At 35.0% G+C, this 14868-nt stretch overlaps 1 protein-coding gene across 1 annotated transcript; it reads right to left on the bottom strand.

Moving 5' to 3' along the window:
* Positions 1–448: 448 nt before the first annotated feature.
* LOC137254535 (uncharacterized) lies at positions 449–3144 on the bottom strand. Its single transcript, XM_067792272.1, has one exon. It carries the CDS (start codon positions 3008–3010, stop codon positions 482–484), a length of 2529 nt encoding a protein of 842 aa, XP_067648373.1. The 5' UTR covers positions 3011–3144; the 3' UTR covers positions 449–481.
* Positions 3145–14868: the final 11724 nt, after the last annotated feature.

Here is a 14868-nt window from a genome sequence, read left to right on the forward strand (position 1 = left end):
TGTGTTAAAGCTATGCTTGTTGGTACGGCGGTTTTTCAAAGAAACTTTGGTTTTGTTGCTGTTTTTGTTCTATTTATAGAACTACACCGAATTAACCAACTTTGTCTGTTTGTATGATTTAATCTGGGATTGCACGTATTGCTTTTTTTTAATGTATGAAAACATTTACATTGATGATTTTAGCGACCTGTTTTAATCGAATATTGATTTTTTGCCGGCTCAAGGTCCAAAAACCCAATTGAAAAAACAATGTTTTTCGGTTTTTTTATGCCAATATATTTCGGCTACACTGCGGTAACCTTCCTCAGGGCCACTGAAGACAACATAAAAACATAGAAAACAAACAATTAATATCACATATTTCACTAATAAAAATTACAAATTAACAAAATGTTTACAAACAAAAGTTTTAACAAAAATTCACAACCAGATCACCCGACATCAACATACATTGCTTGGTGTTTCCGTCTGCACCGTCTAATCAGGTGTTTGCTACTGTCCTATTGTTATTTAGTAAATGACGATACGCATGAGCACATCCATCACAGTCCGTTTTATAGTTCATTCGTATTTCTGTGGGCGTGTTAATTATGTGTAGCATTTCCAATGTGTATCGTTTGTTGTAGTTTTGTTCTTGTGCGAGAATCTCTGCTGCATCGAAGTTTGGTGAGTGCCCACTAGCCGCACAGTGTGTCATGAGTGCAGTTTTCTGAAAATTAGCGTGATGACATTGTTTATAATCTGATTTGTGCTGGGACAGTCTCGTTTTTAGTTTTGCTTTTGTTGTGCCTACGTATATACTTTCACAAGCTTCGTTCAAGTTTCCATTACAAGGTATTTTATATACTAAATTACTTTTTTCGGTTGTTGGTATTTTTGTTTTTGTTCTGTTGAATATTGTTTTTAATGTGTTAGTCGGTTTGTGTGCTATCTTTACTTTTTCTGTATTATAGCAATCCGACTTCGCTAAACGTTCCGATAGCTGAGGTACATATGATACCGTCTTAAATATTGTTTTTTGTGTGTTTTCTGAATTTTGTTTCTGGTGTTGACCTAAGGGCCGTTTTAGTAAATTTTTGATCGTAGAATCCGGAAAATCGTTGTTCTTTAATAATAATGTAATTTCATTTTTAATTTCTTGGTGGTACATTTCGTCAGAAATTTGCAGCATTCGTCGTATACAGCCCATTGCTGTATTAATTATCATCGTTTTTGGATGCTTTGAGTTAAAGTTGATGATTCGTCCAGATGCAGTAGGTTTTCTATACCACTTTACTTTTAATTCGTTTTCCTTTCTGATTATGATCGAGTCAAGGTATGCCAATTTTCCGTCCTCTTCGAGCTCCGTTGTAAATTTTATATGTCTATCAAACGAGTTAAGCGCGTCCAATGTATTTTGTACCTCGTTTTTGTTTACTATCGCAAATAAGTCGTCAACGTATTTGGTGAAAAGTCTGGGTTTTTGCCCAAGCTTTTTACTAGTAGTATCCAACAGCTGTTCCATTATAATATCGGCGATCACAGGCGAGGTTGGTGATCCCATTGGCAATCCTTTAAGTTGTGTATATATTTTGTCGTTGAATTTAAAATACCTGTTATCTTGGATAAAAAACGTCACTATCTCCATAAATATTTGTTTCGGTATTTTCGTATGTTCCTTTATTATTGCCCATTTTTCTCGTATAACGTCCAGCGCCAGTTGTATTGGTACGCTTGGGAAGAGTGACACCACGTCAAAAGAAACGAGTGTTTCATCGTCGCAAATGGGTGTATTATTAATTTTTTCCTGGAAATCGATAGTGTTTTTCACATTATATACTGAGTTGGCTGTTACGTTCTTAAGGATATTTACAATATACTTGCATAGACCGTGCGACGGGGACCCAACGGCGGAACATATGGGTCTGAGTGGCATTCCAGGTTTGTGTATTTTTGGGAGCCCATAGATCCTTGGGGCTAGCGCAGTGGTTGTCACGAGTTTATTTTCAGCTTTCGTAATAATATCCAATTTAAAAAGTTTGTCTACTAAATTATTGTTTTTGGTTTGTAGTCTAGAAGTAGGATCTTGCCTTTGGATTCTGTACGTGCATAAGTCCTTTAAAATATCTTCCATTCTTTCGTTATATTCCTTGGTCTCCATTGCCACAGTTTTACTTCCTTTATCCGACGTTAGAATTTTAATGTGGTCATTTGCTTTAAGGAACTTTCGAGTTTGCTTCACTGTATCAATTATGGCACAGTCTAATGTCGTTTTTCGGTTTGTTGCTGTGTTATCTTTTATTAAGAGAGAGAATTTGGTACGTGCTTCTTCCTGCTTTTCTTTATTTTCCAGTGTCTGTATTAAGTCCTCACCATCGGCAATGTATTGAAACAGCGGAAATTTGGAATTTTCTACTGGCAAAGCGAACTTTGGACCCTCAGCCAGCAGAGCTTTAACATCTGGCGGGAATTCAACATTGGTTTTGTTTACAAACCAATCTTCGCGTTTGTTATTGTTCACAAAATTATTGTTTCGTGCGTTCCTCAGTTTTTCATATTTTTCTTCTTGCCGCCTTTTTAGTATTGTCTTTAGATTATTTGAAATATTTTCCTCCCTCTTAGTAAGTTCCAACAAGTCCTCCTTGTTCAGCTGATTCTTAAGTTGTATTGTTTTTTCTTCTATTTGTTGTTGTTGTCTTTTTAATATGTTATGCTTATGTTTGATAATTAAGTTTAATATTTTAGAGTGGTAGTAGTGTGTGTGCCTGTCTAAAGCTTTGTATATATCTGGATGTGTGTCAGAGTCAAACAAAAATAATTGCTTACATCTAGTGGAATTTTTTATAAAGCTAGGGATTAATTTTGATTTTCTGCATTTTAAAAGATATTTTAAATTTGACTTTGCTTTTACCAATTTCTTAGATATATTTTGAAATTTATTTATTACTGCCTTAGAGTTGTCATAGTTTTTCCTTATTTTTGCATACCCCATCTTTTGTTGTTGCATGCTTACGGCGTGCCTTCCGTTCATTATACATTGATGATTTTAGCGACCTGTTTTAATCGAATATTGATTTTTTGCCGGCTCAAGGTCCAAAAACCCAATTGAAAAAACAATGTTTTTCGGTTTTTTTATGCCAATATATTTCGGCTACACTGCGGTAACCTTCCTCAGGGCCACTGAAAACAACATAAAAACATAGAAAACAAACAATTAATATCACATATTTCACTAATAAAAATTACAAATTAACAAAATGTTTACAAACAAAAGTTTTAACAAAAATTCACAAGCACATCACCCGACATCAACATACATTGCTTGGTGTTTCCGTCTGCACCGTCTAATCAGGTGTTAACAGGTAACAGCCAACTCAGTATATAATGTGAAAAACACTATCGATTTCAAGGAAAAAATTAATAATACACCCATTTGCGACGATGAAACACTCGTTTCTTTTGACGTGGTGTCACTCTTCCCAAGCGTACCAATACAACTGGCGCTGGACGTTATACGAGAAAAATGGGCAATAATAAATGAACATACGAAAATACCGAAACAAATATTTATGGAGATAGTGACGTTTTGTATCCAAGATAACAGGTATTTTAAATTCAACGACAAAATATATACACAACTTAAAGGAATGGGATCACCAACCTCGCCTGTGATCGCCGATATTATAATGGAACAGCTGTTGGATACTACTAGTAAAAAGCTTGGGCAAAAACCCAGACTTTTCACCAAATACGTTGACGACTTATTTGCGATAGTAAACAAAAACGAGGTACAAAATACATTGGACGCGCTTAACTCGTTTGATAGACATATAAAATTTACAACGGAGCTCGAAGAGGACGGAAAATTGGCATACCTTGACTCGATCATAATCAGAAAGGAAAACGAATTAAAAGTAAAGTGGTATAGAAAACCTACTGCATCTGGACGAATCATCAACTTTAACTCAAAGCATCCAAAAACGATGATAATTAATACAGCAATGGGCTGTATACGACGAATGCTGCAAATTTCTGACGAAATGTACCACCAAGAAATTAAAAATGAAATTACATTATTATTAAAGAACAATGATTTTCCGGATTCTACGATCAAAAATTTACTAAAACGGCCCTTAATTCAACACCAGAAACAAAATTCAGAAAACACACAAAAAACAATATTTAAGACGGTATCATATGTACCTCAGCTATCGGAACGTTTAGCGAAGTCGGATTGCTATAATACAGAAAAAGTAAAGATAGCACACAAACCGACTAACACATTAAAAACAATATTCAACAGAACAAAAACAAAAATACCAACAACCGAAAAAAGTAATTTAGTATATAAAATACCTTGTAATGGAAACTTGAACGAAGCTTGTGAAAGTATATACGTAGGCACAACAAAAGCAAAACTAAAAACGAGACTGCCCCAGCACAAATCAGATTATAAACAATGTCATCACGCTAATTTTCAGAAAACTGCACTCATGACACACTGTGCGGCTAGTGGGCACTCACCAAACTTCGATGCAGCAGAGATTCTCGCACAAGAACAAAACTACAACAAACGATACACATTGGAAATGCTACACATAATTAACACGCCCACAGAAATACGAATGAACTATAAAACGGACTGTGATGGATGTGCTCATGCGTATCGTCATTTACTAAATAACAATAGGACAGTAGCAAACACCTGATTAGACGGTGCAGACGGAAACACCAAGCAATGTATATTGATGTCGGGTGATGTGGTTGTGAATTTTTGTTAAAACTTTTGTTTGTAAACATTTTGTTAATTTGTAATTTTTATTAGTGAAATATGTGATATTAATTGTTTGTTTTCTATGTTTTTATGTTGTCTTCAGTGGCCCTGAGGAAGGTTACCGCAGTGTAGCCGAAATATATTGGCATAAAAAAACCGAAAAACATTGTTTTTTCAATTGGGTTTTTGGACCTTGAGCCGGCAAAAAATCAATATGAAAACATTTATTTCAAGCAATTTTTTTAATTTTATAATTTATTTAATAATTTGGGAAAAATTAAACAACGTGGCATCAGGACGGACAATGCGACAGCTGTTTCGATTATAACTTATAAATCTCTTCAAAGCCTTTTCTCCCGGGAGTGGGAGTCGAACCCGCACTCTTACGATAGTTGAAATGGTTACTAACGCATTCAGCTACGTCATGCCTTAGTTGTTGTAAATCATCATCAGGCAATTTTGTAATGTTATCAAAAGTTTCAGCGGGATTCGAACCGTGAATCACATGGTGAAACTGCAGTTGCCTTTAACCACTAGGCTATCCTGCTGGTATATGTTTTCATGCTTAATTCAGTTTTTCTCATTTCTACACTAACAACACAATTGAGATATTTTGTCTCTATATTAATTTGTGTGCCATGTAGATTTGTTTTTGTAAAGTTCTTCTTCGTTGCGAATGAGAAGCTTTGTAAACTCGGGCTCAGTTTTACTCATTTATGTATGTTTGTTTAATGGTGTGTTCAGTTTATACTTATATTTAAAAATTCGTGAGCTCAACACCGGCTTATAATAATTGAATTTCAATTATTATGTCTTCTAAGAGAAAACTGAAAAGAAAGAACCATTTACTGGCATATTGCGATGGAACCATTTCGAAAACCGCCAACGTAATCCTCATCAGGCAATTTTGTAATGTTATCAAAGGTTTCACCGGGATTCGAATCGTGAATCACATGGTGAAACTGCAGTTGCCTTTAACCACTAGGCTATCCTGCTGGTATTTGTTTTCATGCTTAATTCAGTTTTTCTCATTTCTACACTAACAACACAATTGAGACATTTTGTCTCTATATTAATTTGTGTTCCATGTAGATTTGTTTTTGTAAAGTTCTTCTTCGTTGCGAATGAGAAGCTTTGTTAACTCGGGCTCAGTTTTACATATTTATGTATGTTTGTTTAGTGGTGTGTACAGTTTATACTTATATTGAAGAATTAATGAGCTTAACACCGGCTTATAATAATTGAATTTCAATTATTATGTTTTCTAAGGGAAAACTGAAAAGAAAGAAACATTTACTGGCATATTGCGATGGAACCATTTCGAAACCCGCCAACGTAATTGCTTACGCCCCTCCTTATTGTTCAGCCTACGTCGCACATGCATTTCCAACCAGTCTTCGAATTTGCATTACTCTCTACTTCGCACATACATACATAGGTACATACCTACGATTCTAACGTCACATCATCGCTGTCATTGTCGTTGCTTGCATTTAGCTAATTTCTTCGCTTTATGCTCAACCCACTGTCCATCTACCGTCGTCATCACCTTCATCGCTGCAGCATTCATACATTTGGGTTGTTGGAAATACATATAATTTTATATATGCACACATAATAACGCGCATAGTTTTTGGTCTCTTCGCACTTATTGTTTGGTTTACCTTTTTCAAGAAATCATACGAGATTCTCTACGGTAATTTTCAATGAAAAATAACAGAGCTTTTCCATGGAATATTCCTACATATTTTTACTGCTAGCATTGAATTCGTTTTTTCAATTTATAATGTCGAAAACTATGCCAAAGAAGTTAAATTTAGGATGCAGAAAACGCACAAAATGGCACAAAATCTAATAAATAAAAATAAGTTACAAACTAAATATCTGTACGATAAAATGGCACGACCTTTAGTTGTCAAAATAGGAGATAAAGTACTTTTACAGAAAGAACCACATCATAAACACGAAAATATTTATCAAGGTCCGTTTATTATAACTAAAATTAACGAACCTAACGTAACTATTTTCGATGAAGTTAAAAACAAAGAAAAAGTAGTACATAAAAATCGTCTAAGTAAAGTAAATTAACATTAATTCAATACCCTGATTAAACCTTAAATTGGGTTTAAAGAAAAATCCAAAATTTTTTTTTAGCAATAGTTTCATTTTCTTCATTTTTCAATAGCCACGATGGCACAAAAATATATAAAAACAAACAAATAACACACTATTTTGCACACCCAAATGAAAAAATGTAAATCATCAAAATAATCAAAATATGTATCAAAAGTATAGGACAAGCTTTAAAACAAAAAAAATCCAAGTTAACTACATATATAACATGTAAATATATTTATATTAAAATGTAAATATCGTACAAAGAAAAATTTAACAAAAAAAAACACAGACAACATGTATATATAGAACACAAAATTTTGTATATCAAAATGAAAAAATGTAATTTGAAATTATTCATAGTATAGTACAAACAAAAATTCAAAAATACCACAATTTTAATTAACATATTTTAAATAGTCACAGAATTGCTCCGAACGAACGATCTCAAAGGGGGAGGAACACCCTAATGTGAACATATTCGTTCATTCGCAACAATTCTGTTTAACTTATGCAAAAGAAAAACTGACAAAACTGATCACTTTGTCAATTCTTCTTTTCCCCAAAAAGGATGATGTAACAGCAGCCTTAGCAAATTATAAAAATGTCACCCTGTTTCCAAATTGCTGCAACACCCGTTGTCTACTGTGAACGAACAACAGGTGTTGGAACAACTTGAAAACAGAGCAATTCGGCTCGGCAGAAAAAAAGATCGGCCATTATCATATAATTATAATTGGGACCGGCTTCAAATGTGGCGTAAAATATTAAATTAAATCGCAGACAAAACTAAGCTATTTAATAAATCAAAAAACATAAAAACGTACAAACATTTATTGTGCTACAAATTAAAAACAATATAAATAAAACTTAAAAGCTAAGACAAGAAAGACGTGTTTGTTTTATGTGGAGTGCGTTGCGTCGTGCGAAGCGCACATCAATTTGGCAGAGGTTCCAAAAGGGAACCTCACAATGTCCCTGTGTGTACATATGTATATACACTATGCTGAAAGTAACAACCAAGAAAGGATTTATATTGCAGTGTTACCAAAAACTGTGTATTTGTTAAGAGGCGCCACTCGATACTTTTGTTGTTGCCAAAGCAACCCTGTCATGTCGAATGTGATTCTCAAGGAAGTTTTGTTTATTTTTCTTTTCTTTCTTTCTTGAAGTGACTTTGCATAATTACGACTTTTGGAAAGAGAATTAATTAATTAATTTAATACAATCAATAAAATAAGCACAAATACCGCACGAAAATGTTTAGAAGGCGTTTTTATAACTGTAAAAAAAACCAAACCAAACAAGAAAAAACCTTAAGGACAAATTAATGGAGTGCGTCCATCAGGTTTTGCATATTTTAATTGATTAGGAAATTCGGAATTAAATGCTTTGTGCAAAATTGTGTTATTTTGAGTGAAAAATAAGCACGTTATTTGTATTGTTTTTGGTTCATTTGCTGTGTCCCACAATTACCTACAAAAAATGTTGTAAGCTATTATGAGAAATAAGAAGTACCAATTAAACTCTAAAAATATTATTTTCGATTCCGGTTTAAAATAAATATGTAAATTTGTTTGCAATTTCAATGCTACGCATTATTAATACTCTGAAAGAGTGGTGAGCTTATACCCGATTGCAGGTGAGGTTTATACCTATTTGCGAATTTGGTTTTTAATGAAAAATAATGAAATTTAATAAGAAAAAAGTGCTTATGTATTGTAGTTGTCTAATTACGCCAACTTGACGTGAAATTTTGTCAAGTTTTAAACCGTTTTGTATTTAGGTACATTTTGAAGAAGAAAATAAAGATGGTTGATTTTTGAAATGAAAATGGTGAATTTAATTTATTTTCATTTTCTAAATTCTGATTTTCGATAAAAATTTATTTTATGCCGATAATTCGAAGTGGCATTACATATTTTAAAGAAGTGGAATATTCTAATTAAGGATCGGTTTGATACATCGGTGGATACCTCTTCACTTGTTTCATTGGCTGGTGGAAGTAGAACCAGTATGGCCATTTAGACTTCAGCACCTGTATGTACTTTTCTTCCAGATATTTCATTTCATTTCATATCTTTATTAAGTCAAATGGTTACAACCTTACTGACTAGATTACAGGTTAACTTAGTACTAGTTTAACAATTTTAAAGTAAGATTTACTGAAATAAGCAATAGGACTCAATGCGTGCGTTAAACAGAGACCTTGGCATGGCAAAATCCAGGTCATGGCTTCTGGATAGGCGATTAAATTCTACAATACCTCTTAGAAGAGGTGCGAAACTGAAGTAATTCGAACGCAGCACTTCAACGCGGAATGTACTGTGAAAGCGGAGAGCTCTGTTAGGGACATTGAAAGTCAACTGCTCAAGTAGTTCTGAGCAAACAATGGCACCGGATATTATGTCAAAAATAAACATCTAGTTTTGAACAAGACGTATAACTTCAAGTGTCAAGACATTGATAAGCATGCATCTTGCATTTTTGGGTGGCAGGGGATTAACAAAATGCAGAGGTTGAAGAGCAAATCGTATGAACTTGTGCTGAATTCTTTCAATTCTTAAAGAGTGTGAAGAGTATATGGGATTGCAGATGACTGATGTATACTCTAACTTGGAACGAACTAAGGCATTGTATAAGATTTTCCTGGTATATGGGTTCTTGAAATCCTTGGCATATCGTCGCAATAAAGCTAAGTTGTTATAAGCCTTTGGTATGAGAAAGTTTACATGATTACAAAAAGTAAAAGATGAGTCAAAAGTTACGCCAAGATCGCTAAACTCATTAATTGACGCAAGAGTTACATTTGAAATCGAGTACGCGAATGAAACCACATTAATCATTGTTTACTATATAGTTTGGCAGCTTAATTCGAGGTTATGTTGCGAATAGAGTGGAAGGCACTCGCAGACCGTGAAAATAGGCACTCGAATGGAGTGGAATGAAGAACAGGAGGAAGACCAGAGTTGCATTGGATCAATCATTGTATCAATATTAAAGTTAAATTTAGAAAAAATAATTATATACTTGAGTATAACCAAACATTTTCTTTCAATTACTGCAATTATGGTGTCCTAGATGCTATATATTCCAAAATTATAACATTTTATGTCTGTTTAAAATTTTAACTTCAATTTCCCTAAGATTTCCGTAATATGGTCATTAGTGATGTTTGTGTGTGTGTGGAAATTTTGAGCGATTAGCTGTTAGTTGCGCTACTTGGTAAAGTTTACAATGACATTAATAGACTTAGTATACGTCATGTGACAGCATTTACTAATATTGAGTCGCAGATTATTTTGATAGACCCAATTATTTATAGCATTCAGATCTTCTTGCAGACGCAATACATCAGAAATACAGGAGATTCTCCGAAAGAGTTTTAAGTCGTCAGCATAAAGCAAATAATTCGAATAGTTTATGCACGAGCCAACATCATTAATAAACATTAAGAACAAAATAGGACCAAGGATGCTACCTTGTGGTACACCCGAAGTTGCTGAGAATTCATAAGATTTAGTTCTCTTCAACAAAAGATATTCTATTTTCCAAATAGGACCTCAGCCACGACAGAAAGCTTGAGTGAAAGCCCATGTTTTCAAGTTTCCACAGAAGTAATTTGTACGAAACTGTGTCAAAAGCCTTGGAAAAATCCGTATATATGGTGTCAATTTGACATCCATCCTCAAACGCAGAGACACAAAACTGAGAGAAAACAGCCAGATTTGTAGCAGTCGAACGACCCGCAATCAAACCATGCTGACATGGATCGACTATTTTATTTATAGCGAATGATACTTTGTCTTTAACTACCTTTTCAAAAAGTTTTGAACATGTTGACAGTTTGGATATTGGCCTGTAATTCTTTACTTCATTTTTATTGCCTGACTTGAAGATAGGAGTAATAGATGCCAGCTTCCAGCGATCAACAAAAACTCCAGTCGATAGCGAAATATTGAAAATGTGGCACAGTGGCACACAAAGAGAAATACTACACTTCTTAAATAAAAAAGAGGACAATCCATCAATATCATTTTTGATTGAGGTCTGTAAGGAGGATATACCCAAGATAATATCGGTTTCAGACACGGACAGAGACCCAAAGTCTAAAGGTTTGGGGCTATCAGTAAGATACCTGTTATCAAAGTTATCGGCCTAACAACAAACGTAGATTTGAAAAAATCAGCAAAAAGATTTGCCGAATCGACCAAACTGTTAGAGCAAATGTCATTAAATTTGACGCAGGTAGATATATTAGAACAACCTTTCTTTGAACGAACATAGGACCAGGGATTAACTTTCAACTCATCTTCAACTCGAGAAACGTATTTATTGTACAAAAACTTATCAAGAACATTGAACTGCGTCATATAAGAAGTATACTGATCTTTAAAAACAGTATCGCTGGTAGCGTTGTATAATTTAAAGTACTTATTTCTTTGATTTTTCAACTTTTTCAACCTAGTATTGTAGCAGGGTAGTTTGTGAACTTTAACTGGTAGGAGAGAGAGATTCCTTCTGAATATGTCAGCCATCTTTAGCAGAAAAAATTCGAAACATTTAGTTGTATTTTTAGCAAAGAAAATAGATTTGCAGTCTATTTCAGATATGAGGGAGTTTAAAGATTCATAATTTGCATCAAAGTTATAGGAGCGCTCATTATTATTTATATTGTTTTTCGGCACTAGGTCGAAGAATTCAATAGATAAAGATAGTGCTACATGATGCATATCTGATTTATATATAGGAAACACACATTCAGTCAAGTGAGTTATGAGGTTCTCATCGACAAAAATTAGGTCCAAAATATTGTTTAACTGGTGCACGAAACTGTTAATCTGAATTAGATTGGCACTAAAAAGGGTGTCTAAGAAATTAATCTCATGGGGGTGGTGAACATTAGTAGGTGTTAAGATATCATCTTCTAGTAATTTCGACCAAACAACCTTGCTGAGATTAAAATCCCCCAGGACGCAAAAATTACTATCAACATTATATGCATATAGGTCAAATATATTATTAACATGATCACAGTACAGCAAATCTGTGCTGCAAGGCGGAATGTAAGAAAGGCAGATAAATAAATTGCCAGAAGGCCCAGTAATACAGACACAAAGCGGGTCCAAGAAAGAAGAGAACGCCTTACAGCAATTAATACCTCACCGCCTCTGAGACGCCCTGTTTTCCTTATTAATTTAAAACAATGAATGAATGAAGGCGAGATGTTTGCATTATGTGAGACATAGTCGACAACATCGCTAGCTTTTACCGTCGGCTTAAAAGACGACAAATGCAACCATTTCAATCGAACAGCTAAGCTAAGATTTGCGTTTGAATTACTACCTACGACAATTGTGGGTGCTTTTGTGAACTTATTTGAAATGTTATTAATATTGTTAGATGCTAAGCTAGAATTATTAATAGATGTTAGGTTAGTAGCTACACCCCGGAATACCCAGTTTTATTATTGGCAGGTGCAGCAGAACTGATATTTGCATCATTAGTAGAACAAGCGGCAGCGCCACTAAAAGAACTGGGTGAGAAAGACAAATCAAAAATAGCACAATGATCATTTGGCACAGCTGAGTTGTTGTTAGTGCTGGTTGTTTTGTATTTTCTGTCGTATCATCTTCCTAAGTTTATTTGCTTGTTACGCCTGACTGAATTGCTTTTGCTTTTCGAAAGGGGCTGCCTGTATTGTTTTCGCAGCCGTAACAGCTTTCGCGTTAATTTTGCTTGTAGAGCCAGCCAATTCATTGCCTTTGCCTTTGCCCTTCCTTTTTGTTGTAGGCTGTTTTGTTAATGCAGATTTTGTTTGCTTATTGTTGTCCGCAGCACTAGTGAGAATGGATTTGAGATCACTAGCAACTGTAGCAACAATACTGCCAAGATTTTTTATTTCAGAACTCATCGTAGATATTATACCATTTTTATCTTCTATAACTGAGTATAATGAGCGGATTTCAGCTGATAAAGAATCGCTCTTTAGTGATAACTGAGAGTTTTCACATTTTAGAGCATCCATGGCCGATAGTATACGAGCGTTATCACAACGTAGGTCGGCAATGCTTTTAACAATACCACTTAAATTATCATTGCGCTCAACGTTGTTAACGATAGTGGGGAGAGTAGTAGGTGGCGGCATATGAATAGACGCGCGTCGCTCAACCGAACACACATTGCAGAAATAATGTTTGTTTGACGAGATGAGAAAATCAAGATCATCCGACGGCATGTTGACACACTTCAAATGAAAGAAGTCATTGCACTTAGCACACAACACTTTCAGTTGGCCTCTTTCAATCTTTTGTCCACAATCGCACGGCATAAAGATATATTAATGATAACACTTTGCCACTATTAATTTAATTTAATTTATATCATGTTCATTTGTAACATTTAAAATTACTTTCAGGATTGAAATCCAAAACAAGAGTCACTATCTCAGTGTGGCAGTAGGCACAAATTATTAACATTTGTTAAGTGAACTATTAAAAATTGCACATAAATACGGAGCGAAAATAAACACGTCCGTATCGCTTGATTTTCTTTATTACATTCCATGAACATTCCATTGCATGAACACTTCCATAAGAATGGCTGATGTGGGGCTTCCCATTCCAAGACCGTTTGTTTGTCTATATATTTTATTGTTGAATTGAAAATAGTTTTGACGTAAAGTGGTTCTTAGCGTATTTGTGATTTGCATAATTTCCACTTTGTTTTTTGTATTATGAAATATTGTTGAGCTAACAATATCCAAAGTTTCCGACAGTGGTATTGATGGGTATAAATCTTTTATGTCAACAGATACCAATTTGCTGTTCTTTGTTAGTTCTACTGTCTCAAGTTTCTCTATTAGTTCTGTTGTGTTAGCTATTGCATATTCGTGCCTTAGCTCAAGAGTATCTTTCAATATCGTTTTTAAATATTTGACAGTTTGTAATATGGTACCGATTTAAAATTAATGATGGGCCTCATTGGCATGTCCGGCTTGTGTATTTTTTGTAGCGCAGTCAGTGGAGGAGCCGACGGGTTCATTTGGACCAATCTATGTGCCATGTTAGAATCTACTATATTTGTTGCATTTTTTATAGCAACTTTGATTTGTTTTTGGTATTCATCCGTGGGATCCTCTCCTATTCTACGACATTTCATTTCCTCTATGAGTTCTTCGGTTTTGGCTATACCTTCCTCTTTTCAGACTAGTACAGTGGTGCTTCTTTTGTCCGCTTTCGTTGTGACAATTGTCAACCAAGCTGGCATCGCACTCTGGCCGGCAATGCGGAGAAAAAAAAGATACTCAGTCGTTGGTTGAAATATGAAATGCTTTTTCTATGTAATACAACAATCTGTAACATATACTTGAGACGTGCGGTTGGTCGTGAATTAAACGGTATTAAAACTGAACCTTTTTATATTTTATTACTTTGGAAAATATATCCTTTTGATTCGGTAAGTCCTGACAATAGTCAGAAGCGGTATGAAATCTAACGCCAATGTTAAATTCAGTGATTAGTAAGTGGACAAATTATGCGGAAAGCTACGTGAAATGGATTTGCCATGCAACGGCAACAAAGCGCAACTCGTAGAAAGGTTAATCGAACATTTCGCGGAAGAACGCTACCTAGCGCCGTAAACGCAAGCTTGCAAAACGTTGCAGCACAATTTGGTACAGCATCCTCGAATGCTGCTGTGTGTAAGTCCAGGTGTTCCTCTTTGCCAATCTTCGCTATTCGCTCCAACGACGATGCATGGTGCAGCCGTCATGGCACCAATCCAGTGGGAGGTAAAGCGACGTGTACATTGGGGCGCAGAAATTGACGATATGCTACCGACGCATAATGGTAGTTCAATAGTGGACCCAGAAATATCGATGCAAAGGGACATGGTAAGATGCGCTTATTCGGCTGACGCAACTGGTCGTCAGTATTGGGGTGCTGCTTCCACGAATTTGCAACCGACGCCATTTATCAACGCAGTCAGCAGTGCATTCG

The sequence above is a fragment of the Eurosta solidaginis genome, chromosome 5 (genome assembly GCF_040869045.1).
Source record: "Eurosta solidaginis isolate ZX-2024a chromosome 5, ASM4086904v1, whole genome shotgun sequence".
In the NCBI taxonomy this organism is placed as follows: domain Eukaryota; kingdom Metazoa; phylum Arthropoda; class Insecta; order Diptera; family Tephritidae; genus Eurosta; species Eurosta solidaginis.